A 20,082-nucleotide genomic window follows, 5' to 3' on the forward strand; every position below is an offset into this window, starting at 1 on the left:
TCTTGTGCACTAATCTAGATGTACATTCAACACACAGGAGCTGAGAAAAGGTGCACATTTAAAAACAAATAAACTACATGAGTAGTTTTAATGCTTTCATTGGTTTGGCCTTGTGTTTCTCCAAATGATACAAATTGGCAGCTGGATGCGCTGTGACTATAAAGAGATTTACTAATGAGCAAAAAGATGAGAAGCTATAGAACAAAAGACACAAGGTCAGAGGGCTGACATTCAAACGTATTTGTTTAAGTCTGAAGCTATATTATCTCACTATCCAAAATAATTAAAGTACACATGTCAGCCTGATTGTATTAAATGCTTTTAATTTAGCAATTCAGTTTGAACAAAATCTACAAAAACATTAAAATATGCCAATTTTTAATGCTTTAAAGATATAAATTTCAACAGCTGGGATAAAAATTCCTGCCTTTCTAATAACTGGATTCTTTGTGTTTGTTGGAAAGCTCGCAACAGAGATTGAGAAGTACTACAAAGAAGCCCAGTATTGGACTGTTTGCTGTTCTTCATCCCATAGGGAAACCATGGATTAGCTTGGCTCATTCAACTGGCTTTTCAAAAACTCGCCATGCTGTGATGATGCGATGCTGTGGGTGCAGTTTTGAAGGTTGGGAGCTGCTGCCATTATTACCATGATTGTTGGAGAAAGTACACAATGTTCACATGCCACATGCTAAGTAGTGTCACTGCTCTAACACCACATAATGGAAGAAGAACTCCAGGGATGTTTTACATATTTTTCCTTTTCATCATGTGGATTTTATCTTTCTTCAAATTAGGTTTCTGCAGTTGAAATTAACATATAGAATATAGAATGAGCTGATCCTTTAAATGCATATTTGTGCAGAGAAATGGTGAATGACCAAAAAAAAAAAGGAGGCACTGTGTGGTGACCTCCAGGCTATTGAAGCACCTGAGAGACAGCAAAGCAAAATCATCAGAAATATGAAAATAAAGACCGTCAGGATATTATGTACTCTTGTGTTTCCTGTTCCTGTCATGTCGATGGATTAATTTATTTTTTTTCCTTCTCAAATAACCTATCTGATTTGAAAGTCCTTCTCCATCTGTCATCACAGCTTTAGTAGGATTACTATCTTAGGCTGGGCTGCTCGTCATCACGTGTATTTCCAGATAAGCGTTCTTCTTTGTTTGCTCTTACTTCAGCCAACATAAAGCAGACAAAAACACAAGTGAAGCCCGGCATCTGCTGTCATTAACATCAAACACCATACGTGTCTGACAGGCTAGACTGCTTCTCACGCTCGGGGTTGATTGGGCACAGCAAGGGTTTGTTTTTTTTTGTTTTTTTCCCTGTCACACTTTGGAATTTAAAGACAGGGAGAACCTTAAGGGCTTTGGCACAGATGAGGCCAAATATGTCCATCCTGCCAGCTGTACACCATAAAGGGAAAAAAAAGATGCCAGCATGTAGAAAGCTGCAAACTGAAACCTTTTTTATAAAGCATAATACTTTATCCTAATATTTGGAAACTTTTATGATAAATCAGCATTTTATTTTCATAACTTGTATTATTATATTGCATACTAACGTTTATTGTCTGCTGGGGAAAAAAACAATTGATTCAAAAAAGACTCACAAGGGAAAAAAGCTAAAGATCTAACCCGTGAGCGTGAAAATATTAGGCAATCAAGTCATGAAATTGGATCGGTTTGGTTTGGACGCTTTCATACTAAATCTGCTGATTGGATTGATCCATTGAGGCCCTGTAGCAATACAACAACTGATTAAAAATAAGGAAATTAAAAAAGTAGTGAGTACAGCAATGATACAACTGAGCTCAAGAGCTTTCCACAAATAAACGGATGAAGACTGAGGGTGTGATCCTGTTTAAAATGTAGTGTTTATTTATTTTTACTTTTTGTAATTCTGCCTGAGTTTGGGGACTTATCTGGTCTCTGCCTGGGTCTGTTGGGTTAAAGCTGAAAGTTTGAGATGCCAGTGTCTCACCTGGTGTTGCTACACCCATAGACAAGGTTAGTCATCTATTATGGATGACCAGCTGCAGCCAGTGGAGGACACCATGGTCACCTTGTTTGTCTGACTCCGAGGGGACAAGCTTTGAACCCTCTATGAGGGAAGCAACAACTTTAGAAAACCAAACTTCAAAAACAGACTGGCTGAGCAAGAGGGAATTGGGAGTTCTTTGCTTTTCCCTCCTTTTTTGACCCAAAAATTACATTGTTCAAAAATACCTCAGAAAAACATGTCAATTAATTTTCAAAAAAACAAACAAACAGGGACCATCACGTGAAAAAGATCATGGTCGCACACACAGAGCAGTGAGAATAGACACAAATGTTTTCTGGTAGGTTTGGTCACACTTCTCAATAAGTGAGCACAAATATATCCATGCAGCTCTGTAAAAAAGAGAAACATCCTATTTGTTCCACAAGATCTCCCATTTGTTAAGTAAAAACCAGCTTACAGTCTCAAACAAACACTTCCTGCTTGAATCTGATTCTAACTGTAGTTTGGTCAGTTCAACAGGTAAGTAAGCCATTTAAAAAAGGGACATCACTACTTTTTTAATTTCCTTATTTTTAATCAGTTGTTGTGTTGCTACAGGGCCTCAATATTTCTTTATCTTTCTATTCCTTTCATTGTATAAATGACAATAAAACTGTTAAAGCTCATAATGGAACAGTCTTTAGATAGACAGGTGAACGGTTATTTATCAAGTTTAAAACAGCCTTACTGACAACTGCCAGGTTATTTCCCACTTTTAAGAAAGCTTGACCGAGAGAGTGACACTAGGTAGTAGCAAAATAGTGGATTACAAATCAGCCCAAAGATTAAAATTAAAAAGACATCCAAGCCCCGTTGTCCATCTCATTTTAAATGTCTGTTCAAAAGTAGTTTGAGTTCTATTTAATAAAAGGAGGTTCTAAGGGCAGGGATGCCCAGTTTAGTTTAGTCTGTTTAGTTAAAGTTTAGTATCTCCTGTTGAATTCTATGCATCTATGATTCTTTTGATGGTATGTTCACTTTACAATTACCGGTACGAAACCCATTGAGACAACTGTTGTTGTGAATTTGGGCTATACAAATAAAATTGAATTGAAATTGAATTGAATAAAAATGTAATGAAGTAGATGGGATGCTGGCGCGTTGTACAGATTATTCATATTTTTAACCCTTATTGAACCAAGCAGACTGTGAAATGAGTGTGCACCCGTTGTACAAGCTTAGAAAAAAAGAAATCGTACAATTACAGAGTAGTTTGTTTCGGCATCCTATAGGCTTTCATGCAGCACTTGCACATGTTCAGTAAGGAGCTAACGCATGCACCTTACTAAGCGCAAGGGAACTGTACGACAGCACTGTACATGCAACTTACATTAGCCTTACAAATACTTAGCAATACATGCACGCATGACAATCGAACCTTCCATTTTCATGACGACCCTAAAAGTGGCTGGACGAGCCTCAAGGGAATTGCAAGACAACCTTTGAAGATGCAGACGCTCCTGTCTACGTCCTTCCATGGGCCCAGACAACCCAAAAATCAAAGGTGTAATGCACCAAAAGGGACCATTACTGAATGTTTTTTGATGAGACATAGACATTGTTTAAACTATTTTACTTGATCTCTTGCCTTGAGTTTTCACAGCTTCACTTGCCTGTTTGCTTCCTTATGTTTGTTAGTATATGACCTTTTGCTTCCTCATGTCCAGTAGTATTTACTGCCACAAAGGAAAAAAACCGCTCCAGTGACATTTGTGCGCTTGAGCTAAAAGCCCATAATGCGTACTTCACAGGACCATTTCTGTATCCACAAGGTGCTGAGCAAGTAACATGGCTTTGGATTTATAGGTCAAGGCCTCCAACTGGGTGGCAATCTGCAGTGGGGCCTGGGTGGCCCAGTGGCGAGACCACTTCCATCTGCTGTGGGGTCTGCTTGTGTTGGCATGCTCACCTTCTATCTTTATGAAAGCCCCATTTGTGGAGGCGCTTTCTCAGAAGCACCAATGGGGTGAAAAATGAGAAACAAGGACTTTCACCTAAACTGGAGGGTGAGTGTAATGCAGCCAGTACTGGGAGTAAACTGTATGATCTGTGCAAAAACAATGAGATCATGATAAGGAGCTCCTTCTTGTCATTTAAAAAAATGTCTACTCCATAATATAAGCTTGCTGAAATTACCCGATGTTTGCTAATAAATCCAGAGGACAGGGCAAGGCAAAGTGTTTATTACCAAGTTCTGAAAATGCCAAAGCATGTCTCCTGTGTTCAGTACAATGCATTTGCTCGTTTAAGTGGTCTCAAGCTGACTAATCATTAGTGTTTGCAGCTCTAATATCCTTTCAAAGTCTGAAAATACATATCATCCATCAAAGCCTGCTTGCAATATCTTTGGGCAGAAAGAAAGGGCATGAGGAGAGTGTGCGGTGTGTTCACAGCCTGCCAGTAGTCCGACTGAAAAAGATGAGGAGGTTCTTGGGGTAACCTGGCCAGTCCCCTGGGCAGTAAAGGTGCTGCAGATCTTTGGTCCAGTGGACACAAGGGGTGCCAGAGGGCACTAAGGAGGGTCAAAATAGCCCTCCATGAGGAACTGCCTCCTTACACTCCAAGCTTATTTTTTTTCCTGTCATATTCCAAACTGATGCTTTAGACAAAGTGCTGTTGTCTCAGGCGTTTTGTGTAAAAAAAATCAAATTGTGGTCAGCACAGTACAAGTGCCCTGCACACTGCAGTTAAAAGCAGTTTAACTCTGTGAAATTCAACCATTCTTTTTCGATACCCACTATAAATGATAAGTGATAATGGGTTACACTGCCCAACACTAGCACCATCGTCAACCACCAGGAGCAATGTGGGGTTCATTGTCTTGCCCAAGGACACTTCGACACACACTATTGTGTTCTGTGTCCTGATTGGCTGTAGACTTGTTATCTCCTCCCTGTATAGAATGCTCTTAGCTGTCAAATTTCCATAAATCTTGGATGTGAGCTAATTTTTGTTTTCATTTAAATTGTTCTACAAAAGTTTTAACTCTGAGAGTTGAAACAAGAAAGAAAACTGTTAACATGTTCATACCTGTCTAAGTAAAGTGTATAAAGTGTGTAGTCAGGGGTTTTACAGCCTTAAAACATGTAAAATGTTACTTTGCAGATGTCCTCTATTGCAAGTTTTTTTTTTGACAAACCGCTCACGCAATAAATGAGGGAACGCTTTATATTTAAAATACAAAAAAAATAAAAAAATCGTTTGTTTTGTTTGATAGTCCGCACGTCAAAAAAGAATTAAAAAATTGTCAAGGTCAGTGTTTTTCAACCAGTGTGAGGCAGCACAGTAACCACGGGAAATGATTCATTTTCACTGATCTAAAGACATTTATCATCACCACATCACGCTGCGGAAGTGTCAGATTTGTAGACACACTTTTGGACATGCGTGGAGCAGCGACTTTGAAGCATGTTAAAATAAAGGCGGAGAACGCGAATTTAATGCGTGAATAGCTTTCGATGTGAATGGACAAATGATAGGAGGGGAGGGAGGAAGGGGGAGGGGTCCGCGGCAAACGTCTGTGCAGAATCTGGGCTACCGGGGCTAGTGATCTGTTTAAAATATGAATAAAATAATGAAGGTCATAGATGTGAGTCTGTCCGGCATAAGCACCACTGCTTTCACTACAACTCCCATGATGCATTTGGGTTAAATGTGAATACTATCACAGCTTTTGTTGCCACTTTTAGGAAAAAGAGTTGCAACTTCCTATTTTTTGTGCCTCAATTATCACAAAAACTAAACGCGAGATCTATAGTTTCACTTTTTGGTTTGGTCTAAGTCCACTTTTATATCTCCTCCATATTTTTACAGGTAAATCAGGCCATTATTGTTTAGTAAACAGCAAGTAAGATTAGATGTAAAACATTTGAAATGTGCTGGAATAAATCTGTAAGTTGAGACAAAAAGAAATGACAAAAACTTAAATTAAAATATCATATACTTTTACAATCTTTTTTGTTGTTTTTGTTGACGCACTGCAGCTTTAATTTGAAAAGCTTCAAATAAATTGCTATGCTTTGTAATTGATTTTTTTTTTCCTCTCCAAAGCATCCATTGTACTCTGACAGACATTTGCAAGATTTATCTGCTCGCTAAAACCTTTAGTCAGGAAAAAAAAGAAAACGTGTTCTGTCAGCTGTTTCGTTTGAAAAGCACATGGAAACAAAAAACAAGAACATGAAATGAAGATGTGCCAGCCTAAGGCAGGACAACTCAACCGTATGAAAAAAGAAAAAAAAAAAACTCCAGCAATTTAAACTGCCGTGGGTTTTTTGCAAAGAATGGGAAGATTTTGTCTAATTAAAAGTCCTTGTGAGTAAATGTCAAAAAAATACAAACAGCAATTGGAGACGGAGTTCTTGCTCTGTGAACATTCAGAGCAGATAAGAATGCCTACCATCACAGAGATGTGCAGAATGCGCAGCTCTTCTTTTGTAGAGTCATTTGCCGGGTCTTCAGTGGGCTCTGGCAGGCTCAGGCTGCCATCCTGATGGTGGATGTGGAAGAGCAGAGTGCCGTTCTCCAGCCACTGCTGACGCCAGCGCACGAGAGGGATGTCTTCTGAGTTCCCAGAGATCTCTGTCATAAAGGCAAGACAATATGGGAAAAAAATGTTTTGGTTATAGTGAAAGAATAGCAGAAAAAAACAGCAAACATACTTAGAAATATCCAGTGAAGGTCCAAGAAAATGTTTTACTGTTTATTGCTTTAAAGTCTCACTCTGATCATATTTTGTTTGTTTTTTTACACTTGCTCTTCAATAATTATGATTATACTATTTTTAGCCAAAATTAAAAAAAAACTGTGTTGATTTACAACTGCAAACAATCACAGCGCATATTTTTGGCTCTGCTTCAGTCAGTGAGAAACTCAAAAAAACCCGCGCACTACTTTTTGCACGCAAAAAAACCCCAAACATTTTGGCTCAGTAACTCAGTATAGGCTTTCAAGCACATGGTTTCAGCTGCATGACTTTTCTCTAACGTATTAAATATTTGTGTGTTCTCCAAAAGAAAAAAAAGGTAGCAACTGTTTTCTTTTTTTTTCTTTTTTTCATTTTGACAGTCATTCAACCAAGAAGCTTCTTTTTCTTTCTTTTGTTCGTCTTGTCCTTTTGTTTTTAAATGTGATTATATTTTTTGAGTGACCTGAGTTGTAAAAGTGCTATATAAATAAAGCTTGATTTGATTTATCGTTCATCAGAAACTTGCCTTAAACTTATGGGGGGGACTGTTGGCAGAGAGCAACCCACCCCCATTTCCCATTATCCATCTGTTTACACTTTCTCCCACTAGCTTACAGCCCCTCACAACCCCAACATAACATTACGGGTGCAACAAAAATGGTGAGCAATATTGGAGTCATCCAGCTACAGTTTTTAGCCAGATACCAACTGGAACAAGGAAAATGAAGACGTACGGATCTTACTGGATTATCAAAAAATGACACAAGAACATGTTAAAAGCACCCAAAATGCAATTTTCATCAGAGTGGGTTTTTAAATGCTAAAAGTTCTCATTTTCGTAAAAATAAATGGTAAAACAATTCCAATGTCCTGAAACATACAGTACATTGTGGGAAAAACACAATAAAAGTGGACAAATAACCTGAACACTCCAGAGAAATACAAACTAGTGAATTCAAGAAAAGCATTTCCAGTTCATTGTGGATCACATAAAATAATAAAAGCTACGTCCAGTCACCTTTACATTGGAACATGAAAATCTATCATCTCCACTTTTAAAAAAGGATACAAAGCAGTGCCATAATTTACCATTCTGACAGCAAGAACAACGGAGAGCTCCAACTGCAGAGATAACTGTGAGTAAACATTGAGTTTATGAAAGCAACTGAGCGTGAGAAACGTTGTGCCCTCGTCTTACCTCGGCTCCCAAGACAATCACTCCCAATCTGCCCGAATATAACTGATGTTAGCCGAAACGTAGTGCAGAGATGCAAGAGATGAATGCATGAGAAAAGCTTTATGGGTGAGTTTCTCTTTTGTAAATATGACCTGCAGCAAAAGATGCATCAGACTCAAGTCAGAAAAGGTACACAGAGAATCTAGGAGGAAGACATTTCAATTCCTATTTTTCAACTGCCTTTTTCCATAAATGTACACTCACACATAAAATTCAGCTGTTTTTAGTGAGTTTGGGATGAATCACAGAGATAGTTTGAACTGATATAGATTAAAAGTGAAATAAATTAGTCCTACATTTAAGTGTTTACCTAATACTCCTTAGCTATTTGCCAATGCAGTGTTTCTCTGAATAAATAAATAAATAAATATATATATATATATGTATTTTTTCTTTCTTTCTTTTTTTAACCCAGATTAGAATCATCTAGATTATTTTCAGGGATGCTAATCTGGCGTTCTTTCGCCAAAATTAAAATATTTTAAGTCTTTAAAAACGTCGCAAAGAGCTGCTGCCAGACGGCCACGCTCAACATTTAAAACGCTCCAGACGACCTCTGATCGCATCTGTACATTGACTTAGCATTGAAACTGGACGCCCCTGGCGCTTGAATTGTGTTTGACATAAAGTTGTTTGAGTGACCACTATCAGTATGGTCAGCCTTCATGGAGTTCCTAGAGGAACATTAAGTTTCATCTGAGAATCAAATATGTGACTGTCTTGTGTCCTCACCTTTTTCTCTCTATAATGTCCTATTCGCTTCATTTGCAGTCGTCTGTCTGATGGGTATGTGTAATTACTCTCAACTTTGTTTGTTTGTTTGTTTGTTTTATCTATTTATTTATTTTTGAAACAATGACAAGATGATTATTTACAGAGTGGGCTTCAGGAGGGATACCGCTACTGTTTTTCCAGTATCAAGAATCCAATGAATGCATAATTATAGGTGTCTCCAGCTTTTCCTGTCTATCTATATGATTCTATAATAATGTACCCATAAATATATATAGTTAACACAATGTGTGACGGTTAGTTCAAGCTTGGGGATGGAATTGTCTCTCGTTGTCCTTACATCACACATACACTCACACTTTATGTGTTAGTCTTGGTAGTTGTCTGTGTTTGTCAGATCTGTTTTTTCAAGTGTTAGTTGTTTTGTTTCGTTTTGTTGTTCTGTTGTCTCACTTAAAAAAAAAAAGTTATTTGAGTGTTTGCAATGGCAAACACCATCTAATGCCCTTGTTTAGAAATGCTAACATACATTTAAGTACAGGTTGCGTTTTATGTAAAGAATGATTCAAAAGTGTGCATCCTAACTCTGTTGGTGGATCATTTTACCTCACCAAATAAAAAAAAACAATGACACAAATCAGGAGCTGATCTACTGCAGCTCACTAAACTGTTGCTCAAATATACTCTGTTAGCTGTACTGGTATGTGGTGCAAACTAACAGATATTTGGTCGATTTAAACACAGAAACCACAAAAAACAGAGCAGAAATAATCACAACGCGAAGCAGAGATAAATGGTTTCAGGCACAATGATAAGACCCAGTCCATTAGAAAATAGTCCATATAAGATCAAAGTCCGTACCATGTGATGTTTTATGTGTGCGGCTGAGCAGCGATGGCTGCAGGGAGAAACCGCTGTCTGTTAATAAAAATGAGGATGGGGTCTGATCAAACGGGGAAAAAAAGCCCAGAAATGAGTGATTAAAGCAGTATGTTGCAGCACTTGCACATTGATAGGGTGATTTAAGAAGCAAAAAAAAAGAAAAAAAACGGGGTCTGGAAAAGAAGATGGAAAGCCACAAACCAGAGCAGATGTAAGGCATGAAAGCGCCACAGAACCTCCTTGTTGGTGTAAACATCTTCTTGGGATCTATATATAAAGGCGCGCTAACCCCACACCACACAACAGCATTACTCAGATTGCTCTGGATCAAAAACTTTTACACACAGTCTAAAATTTTTTTGAAAAACTGATTACGTTTTAGGCACAGCCTCTGCACCTTCATTTTGTGACTATCGAGTAATTCAGAGCTGTAATTTTTTTCAACGTTTAATCTTTTTCCTGCAGCACAAAGATACACCCAGGACCTGAGTATAAATACAAAGCCTCTTTTTTTTTCTTTTATAAGAACAGACTCCTTGAGTTAATTGAACTAGAATTTGCAAGTGCTCCAAGCCGAAAGGAAAAGAGTTTTTTGCAGAATAAGATTTTTTCAGCAACACAGACAGTACGGTAATTCTTTTAGTGTCATATTGCTAAAAAATGTTTTAAACTTGTTATTATGATGGTTGGATTGCATTTTGAATATTTTTGAGTTTGACCTCAGTAACATAAAATGCATAGTCATCAATGAACTGCACTGTGAATGCCAGTGTTCTACGGTCAAATGACTGATTCTAACCTTTTTTTTTACAGCACTGAAATGCAATGCTTAATGAAGACATTAGTTTTTTTTTATCTACTTAGTGTTGTACCTACCCAAGAGCTAAACGTACCAAAATATTTTCTTCCTTTTGTTATTAGATATTGTAAAAAAAAATAAAATAGTGCAGAAACAATAGCTGCAATATTACACTTTGTTTCTAAGTGACAGATTAATATTTTCTTTGTCCATGAAACCAAATCAAATGATAAATGCTATTCCTAAATGAATTATTCTTGTTTTTTTAGTTTGTTTAATCACAAATATTATACCTTAGCATTAGCATAAAAAAATTATTTTTCGACATATTTTACAATTAGGTTGTGTGTAATATATATGGATTAATTCTTGTGCATACTGATGTCAAAGTGATTTTAAGACATACGCCGCCCTCTGTCAATGTTTTACTGTGAATACACAAATGCAGCTAACGTGTACTGGTATTGAATTATTTTTTTAAAAACATATTTTAGTTGTACAAGTCTATTTCTTGTTGCAAATAAGGTTTGGAGTTACAGGTATTGTGAAGATGCTAATGTGGGTAACGCCTCTAATGTGTAGCTGACGTTAAGATATTATCAGCTGATGTTGTATAACAAACAAGTTCCATAGTTACTATATACGCTAGGGGTGTACGATAAGAGGAAAACTCGCCATTTTCAATATTAGTAATAAATAATGCAATGACAATTTAACTTGGGATATATGAACAAATAGAAAAACATCTAAATACATAATTTCCATTTCATTGCAACAGTGTAATTTAAGTAAAAGTCAACATAACTCAACATACACTCCAAATGACCCTCGTCTATATAGGAGGCCGGCATCCAACATCACCCATCCGATTGGTCAACATGCAGCGGTCCACCCGATTTGTCAAATGCATAAATAGATTTATTTGATTCATTAAATAATTCAAACTGCCATAATATTGTTATTGCAATTTACGCTGACTTTGCGATTTGCGCATTCCACAGCTTGATATAGCGATAGCGCTAAGTTTGTTAAGTTTATTATGCAAGCCTAGTATGCGCAGCTAATAAAGTCTGACTGATGGACTTATCTCTGACTCTTTTGTCTCACCTAAAATGCCATATAGTTTATTGGGCCTCATATATGGTATAATTTTGAAAATAGACAATGTCTCTTGGTGCGCCTTATAATCCAGTGCACCCTATAGTGCAATACATTCGGTCCTCTGGGGTTGTTGTCATCGATGTTGAACATGACCCTTTACTTTTATCTTTTTCAATTATTTAACTAGGCAAAGCCAAAGGGTCATAGGTTTTGGTTTGAAATGAAACACAAAAAATATTTCTAGTTTAAAAAAAAAAAAAGTTTATAAAACACCTGACTTCAGAAGCGCACAGAAGTTTTTGGTCACTTCAGCAAATTTTCGATATCCTTTATGTTGGTCAGAAGGTGTGACATGTGGTCTTTCACACATTATGACATATATCTAAGCAAAGCAATGCTCAAGTTCAAATAGTTTTATTGTTCTCCTCAACACGTTGAAGTGTATGAACCGGTAATTCAAAAATTTCTAAAAACGCCTTACCCATTTAAGGTAAATGAAGTTAAAGTTCAGACTTTGAATGTTCTCTGACAATTTAGCTGCTGGAAAATTTAAACACTTTTAAAATAATTCTGTTATGTACATGATGGCAAACTTAATTTATCTAATAGGAAAAATCCCTCCAAAACAAAGAGATGTAATGATTTAGAACTAACTACTCCCCATTCTAAATCTATATAAGCACCTAAACTATTTATGATAAGAGCTTTTAGTGTTAACATTGAGTTCTAATGTTGTGTATGTAAAAAAAGAATATAATGTAGTTTTTAATGCACGCCTGAATGAGGGTCCATCCTCTTTGTCAGACAGCCCATTACACTGATTACTAGCTAAAGTAGCACTTGCATACCAGATAATAGCCACAAGCCTTGTATGGATTATAACTTGTATACGAATCAGAAACGCTTGATGCTTTTACTGCAAAAACAGCAGTGTGCAGTTCTGTGTAATTGAGGGAGTAAAGTAAGGCTGGCGCAACAGAAACCAAAGCTGCACTGCTGCAACAAAGAGGGAGCTCCCTTTTGTCCATAAACAAGATTTAAGGGTCTTGTCTGGTTTTAACCTAAATGCAAATCACCAGTCACTGTGTGACAGGGCACTTTTTAAAAAGTGCGCTCCACCTCCCCGAGGAGTAGTTTGCCATGAGAGCTTGAGTAATGAGGCCACTGCTCTGTGGGACCATATCCAGTACCACCCAGCGAAGAAGAAGAGGAAGGCGAAGATGAGGAAAAAAAGAAAGAGAGGAGGGCTGACAGAAAATGACAGGGGGGCGTGGCAACAAAAGTGCCTACTTATTAGCATTTAAAGAAATCACTGTAATCTGATTGTGCTGCATTACTAGTTTACATCCCCTGATTGCGTATTTGCTGAAGCATTTAGCTTCAGTGTGTAGCGTTGGCATTTCAAAAGCTCAACCTTTAATCAAAGCAGAGCAAATGGACAGTACCACCAAAGAGCACTGCAGCGCAGGCATCTTAAAACACCCGACATGATTGATTGGACATTTGGAAAGTTAGAAAATGATTACTTAAGAGTTACAAATGAGCTTTTTTGAGATGGCTATCAAGGACGAATTCATCAGAGGCTTTTTGGAACATTGGAAATGTTTGCAGAAAGTCAAAGTGGTCGATAATTGGTGAAAAACTGAAAGTGCTGCTGTATATCCTGTACCAGCTTATTCTGACAGAAATTCACAAGAGATAGAACTTGCTTCTTTAGAATTACTTAATGTCTTTAATACAAACATTATCTATACTTTCAATGTACTCTGTGCATTGACAATGAAGGATTCTGGTTTTAGCCTGATATTGATTTCATACTACCCTCAGCAAACAGTAGTACACATGAAGTTTATTTTATTAAGTACCCTTGAGTATTAGCACAGCAAATATATAGACCATGTACATACTTTTCCAGACTAAATTGGAATATTTTAAATGAAATATACTGCTACTTAAGTTTACTGCCTCATTTTTAGTATAGACTAGGTACACTTGGGGTGTAGCAAATAATTTTAACAATTTGATTTATATCGTAATTTGTGGTTCCCAATCTAATTCAAAATCCGTATTGGTTCATTTTGAACGAGCCGATTGGCTGACCTAAAATTGATCCAGGACCTCTTTAGCCAAAAATTCATGCAGTGTGACTCAAATACCTGGGTACTGAACAGTGCAGGTGAAGTTTTCTAGATTCCTTGTACTTCTTGCAAGATAATCAAGTGTAAATTAAATATGGGTACAAACAAAATCCATTCACATTTTAGATCAGCCCACTGTTTTTTTTCTACATCAAAATAATACAAAAGGAACATTATTAAAACATTCTACCACAATGTATGGTCACATGTCTATAGAATTCAAAGTGTTTCCACACATTGGACTGTAATGATTTTTCTGCTATGATGGTCATTTTTTCGATATAGTATACGCCTCAATTCAATGGTATTTCCAATAGAAAGTATAATCACTTTATTTCATTTTTAAATTTTAAATTTTTTTATTGGTATGGGTCATATTGATGATCTGCTTGGATTACATAGGAAAATAAATCAATTAATCAATTAACTTAATTTATTAATTGATTCGACAGTAATTGTTATACCCTTAATAAATAGACTACTTTTTGCTAAGGGGCCGATATTGCAAATTGTTTATTTCCTTCCTGTAGTCACCACATGTATGGAACTTGAGCTTCACAGTTTTTTCAGAGTGTCTTGACTTTTCAATTTAGTGTGCAGTCTGCCTTGGCTCTGGTCTTTTATCTTGTCAACTGCCTTCCAACATTAAACATGGCAAACTACAGCAGTGGCCCAGTTACACGTGACTCAATCCCCAACAGCAAACAACAAAGAAACAGACATACTCTCTGCCTTTCAGATGATATGAGACACAATCAAAAAAGTCCTGTGGAAGGATGATGAAAATAAAACTGGAAACATGGTTGATAAGAAACATGCTGTCTATACCAAACCCTCAAAGTTGAACTTAAATTAAAGAAAAAAAGTCCTCTTGCTTTCTGTTGATCACATGGGTCTCCTAAATCCTTTACATTCCACACACACCTCACAATCTAAGAGCTCCTCCCTTTTGTGGGTGTGCGCCATAGCCAGATTATGTTGCTGACTCTGGCAATAGAACATTGCTTCTCACTTTTAATATTGTCAGGAACTTCCATGATCTAACCTTTTCTAAAAGTCCGATAAAATAAATAAATAAACTGTTTAATGTGTGTTTTGCTTTAAGTGTGCCTGCAGCTAAAACAGTGTGTTACAATATCTTTTTAATACTTTCAAAGATGCTTTTACCGTGCTAGGTATTTGATTTTGAAAAGTCCAATGGAGGCCACTTAACGCTAAAAGAAATTGGAGTGATAGTGGGGCTGTAGTAAATGAAAAGTGATGGAGAGATGGTGTTTATTCAACTCATTTTGCATAAGCAGCAGGAAATTAAGATATTTTTTAGTCAGCACGGGCTAACTTGGGATGCGACACTTGCAGAAGAGTTTAACGATTTTAAAAAAGGAGAATAGGGTGGATTTCATGAAGAGTGCAAAAGTGGCCAACGTCTTTATCAGTTTGAATGCACAAACCATTTCCACTTAAATGGCATGTCAAATCTGTCTCTGCTGATTTGTCCTGAGCACCAGAGAAGTCATCATGACACAGAAGTGACCCAAAATCCTCAGGGTTCTCAGGAAGAAGATTCTGGGTCAAAGGCTGCTGGTGAGCTTGTGTGACACCACCAAGCGTGAGTGTTGACAGACTGTACCACAAGGTGACAAAAGAACAAGCAGACGAGAGGATGCTTGAGTAAATCATCAATGCAGCTCAGAAGATCATCGGCTCATCTCTGCCCTCTATACAGAACTAGTACACCTCCCAATAACCCAGCAGGGTAAAGAACGGTCTGGAAAACCCTTAACTTTCCGGCTTAGACTTGTTTGACCTCCGCTGGACATGACAGTTCCACTAAATTAAGGGCAAAGATTTTGGATTAGCTTCTGGTGCAGAATGATGACAACACTGTTAGTCTCTTTCTCTCCATCTCTTTCTCACTTTCCCTCCTGTTTTTCTTTGCCTGATTCATCTGTTCAGCTCTGAGAAAACAATGTACTGACTGCACTATTTGGAGATGCATCCAAGGTTTTAAAAAAAATACGAAAAATACAACTAATTAAATATAACATTAAATATGCTGAGCAAAGAATAGGACTTAAACTCTGTCTTCCAATGCTTTAATACATTAGATAACAGCCGCCTGAAAAAGCCTACTTTTCATCAAGCATTTGTCCTCTGCTCAGGGGGCATGCATTACTCTCATTTTCAAAGTGAGGTAGCTGCATGGAAATCAGTTTCCATTATATTTACTCATGTCAGGTATCCATGGAGTAGAAATGGGGAATAAGTCGATGGATTCAGGCATCTGCACGTGCAGAGAAAATTCAAAACACAGTTTAAAAAACAATTATTCACTCAGAAATTCTACTAAATAAATTGTTTTAAACTAAAAATACTGTACTTTTGGGGCACCAGATTACAAGGCGCACCATCAATGAATAGTTCATTTGAAAAATTATGTCATATAAGGCACAGTAAGCGAGACAAAAGAATCAGAGATAAGTCCTTCAGTCAGTGAGACTTTATTAACTGTGTTCACAGTAAATCTGGAACGTTTGTAACACACTACACATTAGCCACGCTAGATATGTTAGCCATGTTAGCATATTATTAATACCTGTAATTCCCAACCTTGTTAGTGTGGTCCAGTCTCTAAGGCGCACTGTCGTTTTTTGAAAAATGTAAGACTCCTAGGAGCGCCTCATAGTGCAGAAAATACAAAATAATGTACTTGTAAAGCAAGAGTTATAACTCATGAAGCCCAGGCATCATGAATATACATTTAATTTGTAGTTTGATGTGATAGAAACTTTTATAAAGCACAAGACTGTCATGAAAAAGCATAATGCACATATCCAAATGTAACTCACATCTGGCGTGAACATGTCAAGCCAAACGTGTGCTCTATGTTTGTGCTCTGTGCTTCAGAGACTATGATAACAATTGTCACAGTTGCACGGTCACCGGAGGGCATGGCGATAAGCAGAAACCGCTCCGGTGACTGTTGATTCTGAATTCTCAATAACTTAGCTGTAATAAAGCCCTGTTCAAAAGAACATGACTTTCTCATGCTGATGGACTGATAGAGTTTTGAAGAAAAGAGACTTGCAACTAATTTCTACTTCATTTTCCAGAGTTAATCCATGGGAGCTGTTAATCAAGCTTGTCCACAAACTACAGAAAAGAAAAGAGATTTCTGGTAAAGTTATGAAGGACACACTTAAGCTATTGAGTTAGGGGACATGTTTGGAGCAAAAAAAAGCCTTCAAGTTTAATGTCTGTAACCTCACTTGCAACGCTGTCTTTATAGCCTCTCTGTCTTTCAAGCGGTGTGTGCGGCATTGATGGAATGATGCTGGAAACCATGGAGGCAAAGATTATGGATCATGAAAACCATCACATTAAAAAAACTCCAAAACGTGATATCACTTCATCTTTTATTTTTATTTTTTGTCCTCTGAACTGGAAATGAGATTGTTCACTTTATGGAAATGTGGTAAGTGATAGAGAACCGGCGCCAATTTTCATCCAACTAAAGAGTTTACTGTGAGTACGATGATTCTGTTGAGAGAGAAAAATTGAAACAAAAAAGCAAAAAGTTTTAATTAATTACCAAACCATTTATGAAAGTAGAACATATAAAAATTAGGTGTATTATAATTTTAAGGAATATCCTCAGATTTTAATGTCACGCAGTAGACGCAACTAGATAAAAGCATATCTAGCATAACAGGCTTGACGCATGTTTGTGTTACATTAATGTGTTTTAGTCCAATCCCAGTAAGTAACAGTGTGTCTAAATGTTATTTTGCAGTTAACATAGAGCACATCAATTATGCCAATAGGAAATTGGATGAAAGATTTGTTCAGCTTTTCATACTATTAAACATTTTGATCTAATGCTAATTCATAAATGTGTTTCTTAGTCTGTGTTTATGCAACCAACCACCATTTACTGGGCTGTGACTTCCAGTAAGAATCTTGACATCTGAAATAAGCATACATTAAACAGTTATTCCTCAGGTATTATATTTGACAGAATAACCAATCTTGCTCTACTACCTGTTTTCACATGTTCTTGTTAATCCTAACTATTTTTCAACACTTTTTCTTTGTTAGAAGTTACTCAAGTTATAAACTGACCAACCAGATGCCTGTATCCAAGTATGTGGTGGTCGCTGGCCCCATGTCGAACATTTGAAATGTTTGAGTGACAGATTTTAAAAAGTCAGGTAGTAGGTGTGGAGTTCCAACAAGCTCACTCCTGATTAGTGATAGTGGTTGCCGCAGAAATGTTGACCTGGACCAATCACTACTTACTGACATCGTTTGACTCCAACATGGTGTCTGAATTAACCTCATTTCGTTGGAAAGGGAAGTAAGTGATTTTCTATCAGTCAATGCTCTGACCAAAATGATAATCAATTATTATTGACCTATTTTCAGAGAAACCTTTAACATATGTTAATATGTTATTTGGACAAATATTTTCTTCTCAAATATGTGTTTAGTTAGAAGGATTATCTATTAGGTGTTACTATGTTTATGTAAGTTTTAGTTTCAATTAAGATAGACCAAATTTTTTAAACCATTTAATTTAAGAAAAAAGACAATTTTATTATCAGTTTTTTTTCAAAATAAGTTTATAAAACTTTATGGTTTATAAAACTTTTTATAAAAATAGAACTTATATCCACCCTTTCCATTTTAGATATATTTTTTTAATAAATAAATTCAATGGTTACAGATTGCCTTAGTGTTTTTTTTTAAACAGAAAATTACAATATTAGATCGTGTTTTGTTTTAAATTTGCTTGAACAAGTGCAGCTAAGACTTTAATGTGAAAATATTGATCCAGGAATTTAGAACTAATAAGACAGGCAAGAAGCTGTGTTTAGAGGAGATCAGGAGCTTAACAGGCATCTGAGAGGACTGCTGTTATCTCAGGCCTGTTTACCCAGTGGGACGGAGGAGATGTGGGGAGGGGACCATATGGCCCCACAGCTCTGTGCTTGTACTGGGATTTGACAGCACAGCAGAGGTGTGAGTGTGTATGTTTTAGAGGGGGAAAAAGTAGAGATGGCTCAAGAAATTCTGCTCACATCCTCCTGCAGTGTCAGGGCGAGATGCCCTGTCTTACTTATCCTTTCAGAATCATAGTGGGAATCTATGATACTGGGTAGGAGAGGGGGAGTAAAAAGTTGGCGCAGAGTGGCGCAATAGCAGAGGAGCAGAGGCTGCATGAAATTGAGAGTCAGATTAGGAAAAATATGTAAAAGAGGGCGGGAAAAAACTCTTTTTGAAAGAAGGTCAACTCAAAATTCAGGTTTCAGGGCACAGAGTCACCACTTCTGCTATTAACCCTGTAGTGTCTCTTCACACTTGTACCTGTGAACCCCCCTGGAACTTATAAGTAGAATCTTAAATAGATCTCATTTCTGTATGTTCTTACAAATACCTCTGAAATTATAGCTGAGGCTGCTTGCATGTTTGCAAAGAAATACCACTGTTCTCCCTACCACGGGGTGGCTGTGGTGCAGTGGTAAGGTGGTCGACCCCTGATATATTGCAGGTTCTATTCCCACCTTGCCCGCCCACGTGTTGAAGTGTCCTTGGGCAAGGCACTGAACCCCACCTTGCCTCTGGTGGAAGGTTGGACCAGTGTTCTGCAGCAGAGCATCAGTGTGTGGATGTGTGTGTAAATGGGTGAATGGGACTGTAAAGCGTTTTGGGCCTTCAAAGAAGGTTGAAAAGCGCAATATAAGTACCGTATACGGCATTTAGCAGTTACACAAGTTATACAAGTTTTTACTTGAACTTTACAGAATAAAAGGAGTAAAAACAAGCAGTTCTCGTATTTTTTAAACAAAGTACGAAGTAAAAAGACTGTGAAAGTCATTTACAGAATAATAAAAAAAAAAAAATTGAAAACCAAATTTTTACTTGTCCTCTGTGCTGAAGAGATTTGCCAAAGCTCAAGATTTACTGGTTATTTAACCTCCACAAGAGCTATGAGCTATTGGTTTGAACCATTGAGTGTATAGAAAGAACATGGTTTACTTCCAGCTCCAACAAAATAAAGTTATGTTATTCGCCATTTTTTCGCAATGCATTCCTTCACCATGTTAGAGCAGATGATGTCGGTAAGCAGTAATCAGTCTGAATCGGTCTGAGTCATTATTTCTATGGCAACCACTCTCGCCAATCAGGAGTGAGCTTGTTGGAAGTCCACACCCCAACCAATTGAAGGCAGGCTCGGAAGAATCTGTCATCGAAACATTTCAAACGTTTGATGTCAGAGCACATGGTTTTACTGAGCCATCTAATAGGGGGCTGCACAGTGGCGCAGTGGTTAGCGCGCTTGCCTCACAGCAAGAAGGCCCCCGGTTCAAGTCCCGGCTGGGGGACATGAAAAACACAACATTAATGGGGAACCTTTCTGTGTGGAGTTTGCATGTTCTCCCCGTGCATGCATGG

General features: G+C 37.4%; 1 protein-coding gene across 6 annotated transcripts in view; it reads right to left on the reverse strand.

Annotated features, from left to right (window-relative positions):
• Window positions 1-20,082, reverse strand: part of astn1 (astrotactin 1) — a 339,165-nt gene that overhangs the window by 277,805 nt on the left and 41,278 nt on the right. For all 6 annotated transcript variants that reach the window (XM_020710964.3, XM_011486592.4, XM_011486591.4 and 3 more), the window contains exon 2: window positions 6,450-6,631. In XM_020710964.3, coding sequence (XP_020566623.1) covers window positions 6,450-6,631 — 182 coding nt within the window. The remainder of the gene's footprint in view (window positions 1-6,449; window positions 6,632-20,082) is intronic.

The sequence above is a fragment of the Oryzias latipes genome, chromosome 17, assembly GCF_053564925.1.
Source record: "Oryzias latipes strain Hd-rR chromosome 17, Olatipes_Hd-rR_3.1".
In the NCBI taxonomy this organism is placed as follows: domain Eukaryota; kingdom Metazoa; phylum Chordata; class Actinopteri; order Beloniformes; family Adrianichthyidae; genus Oryzias; species Oryzias latipes.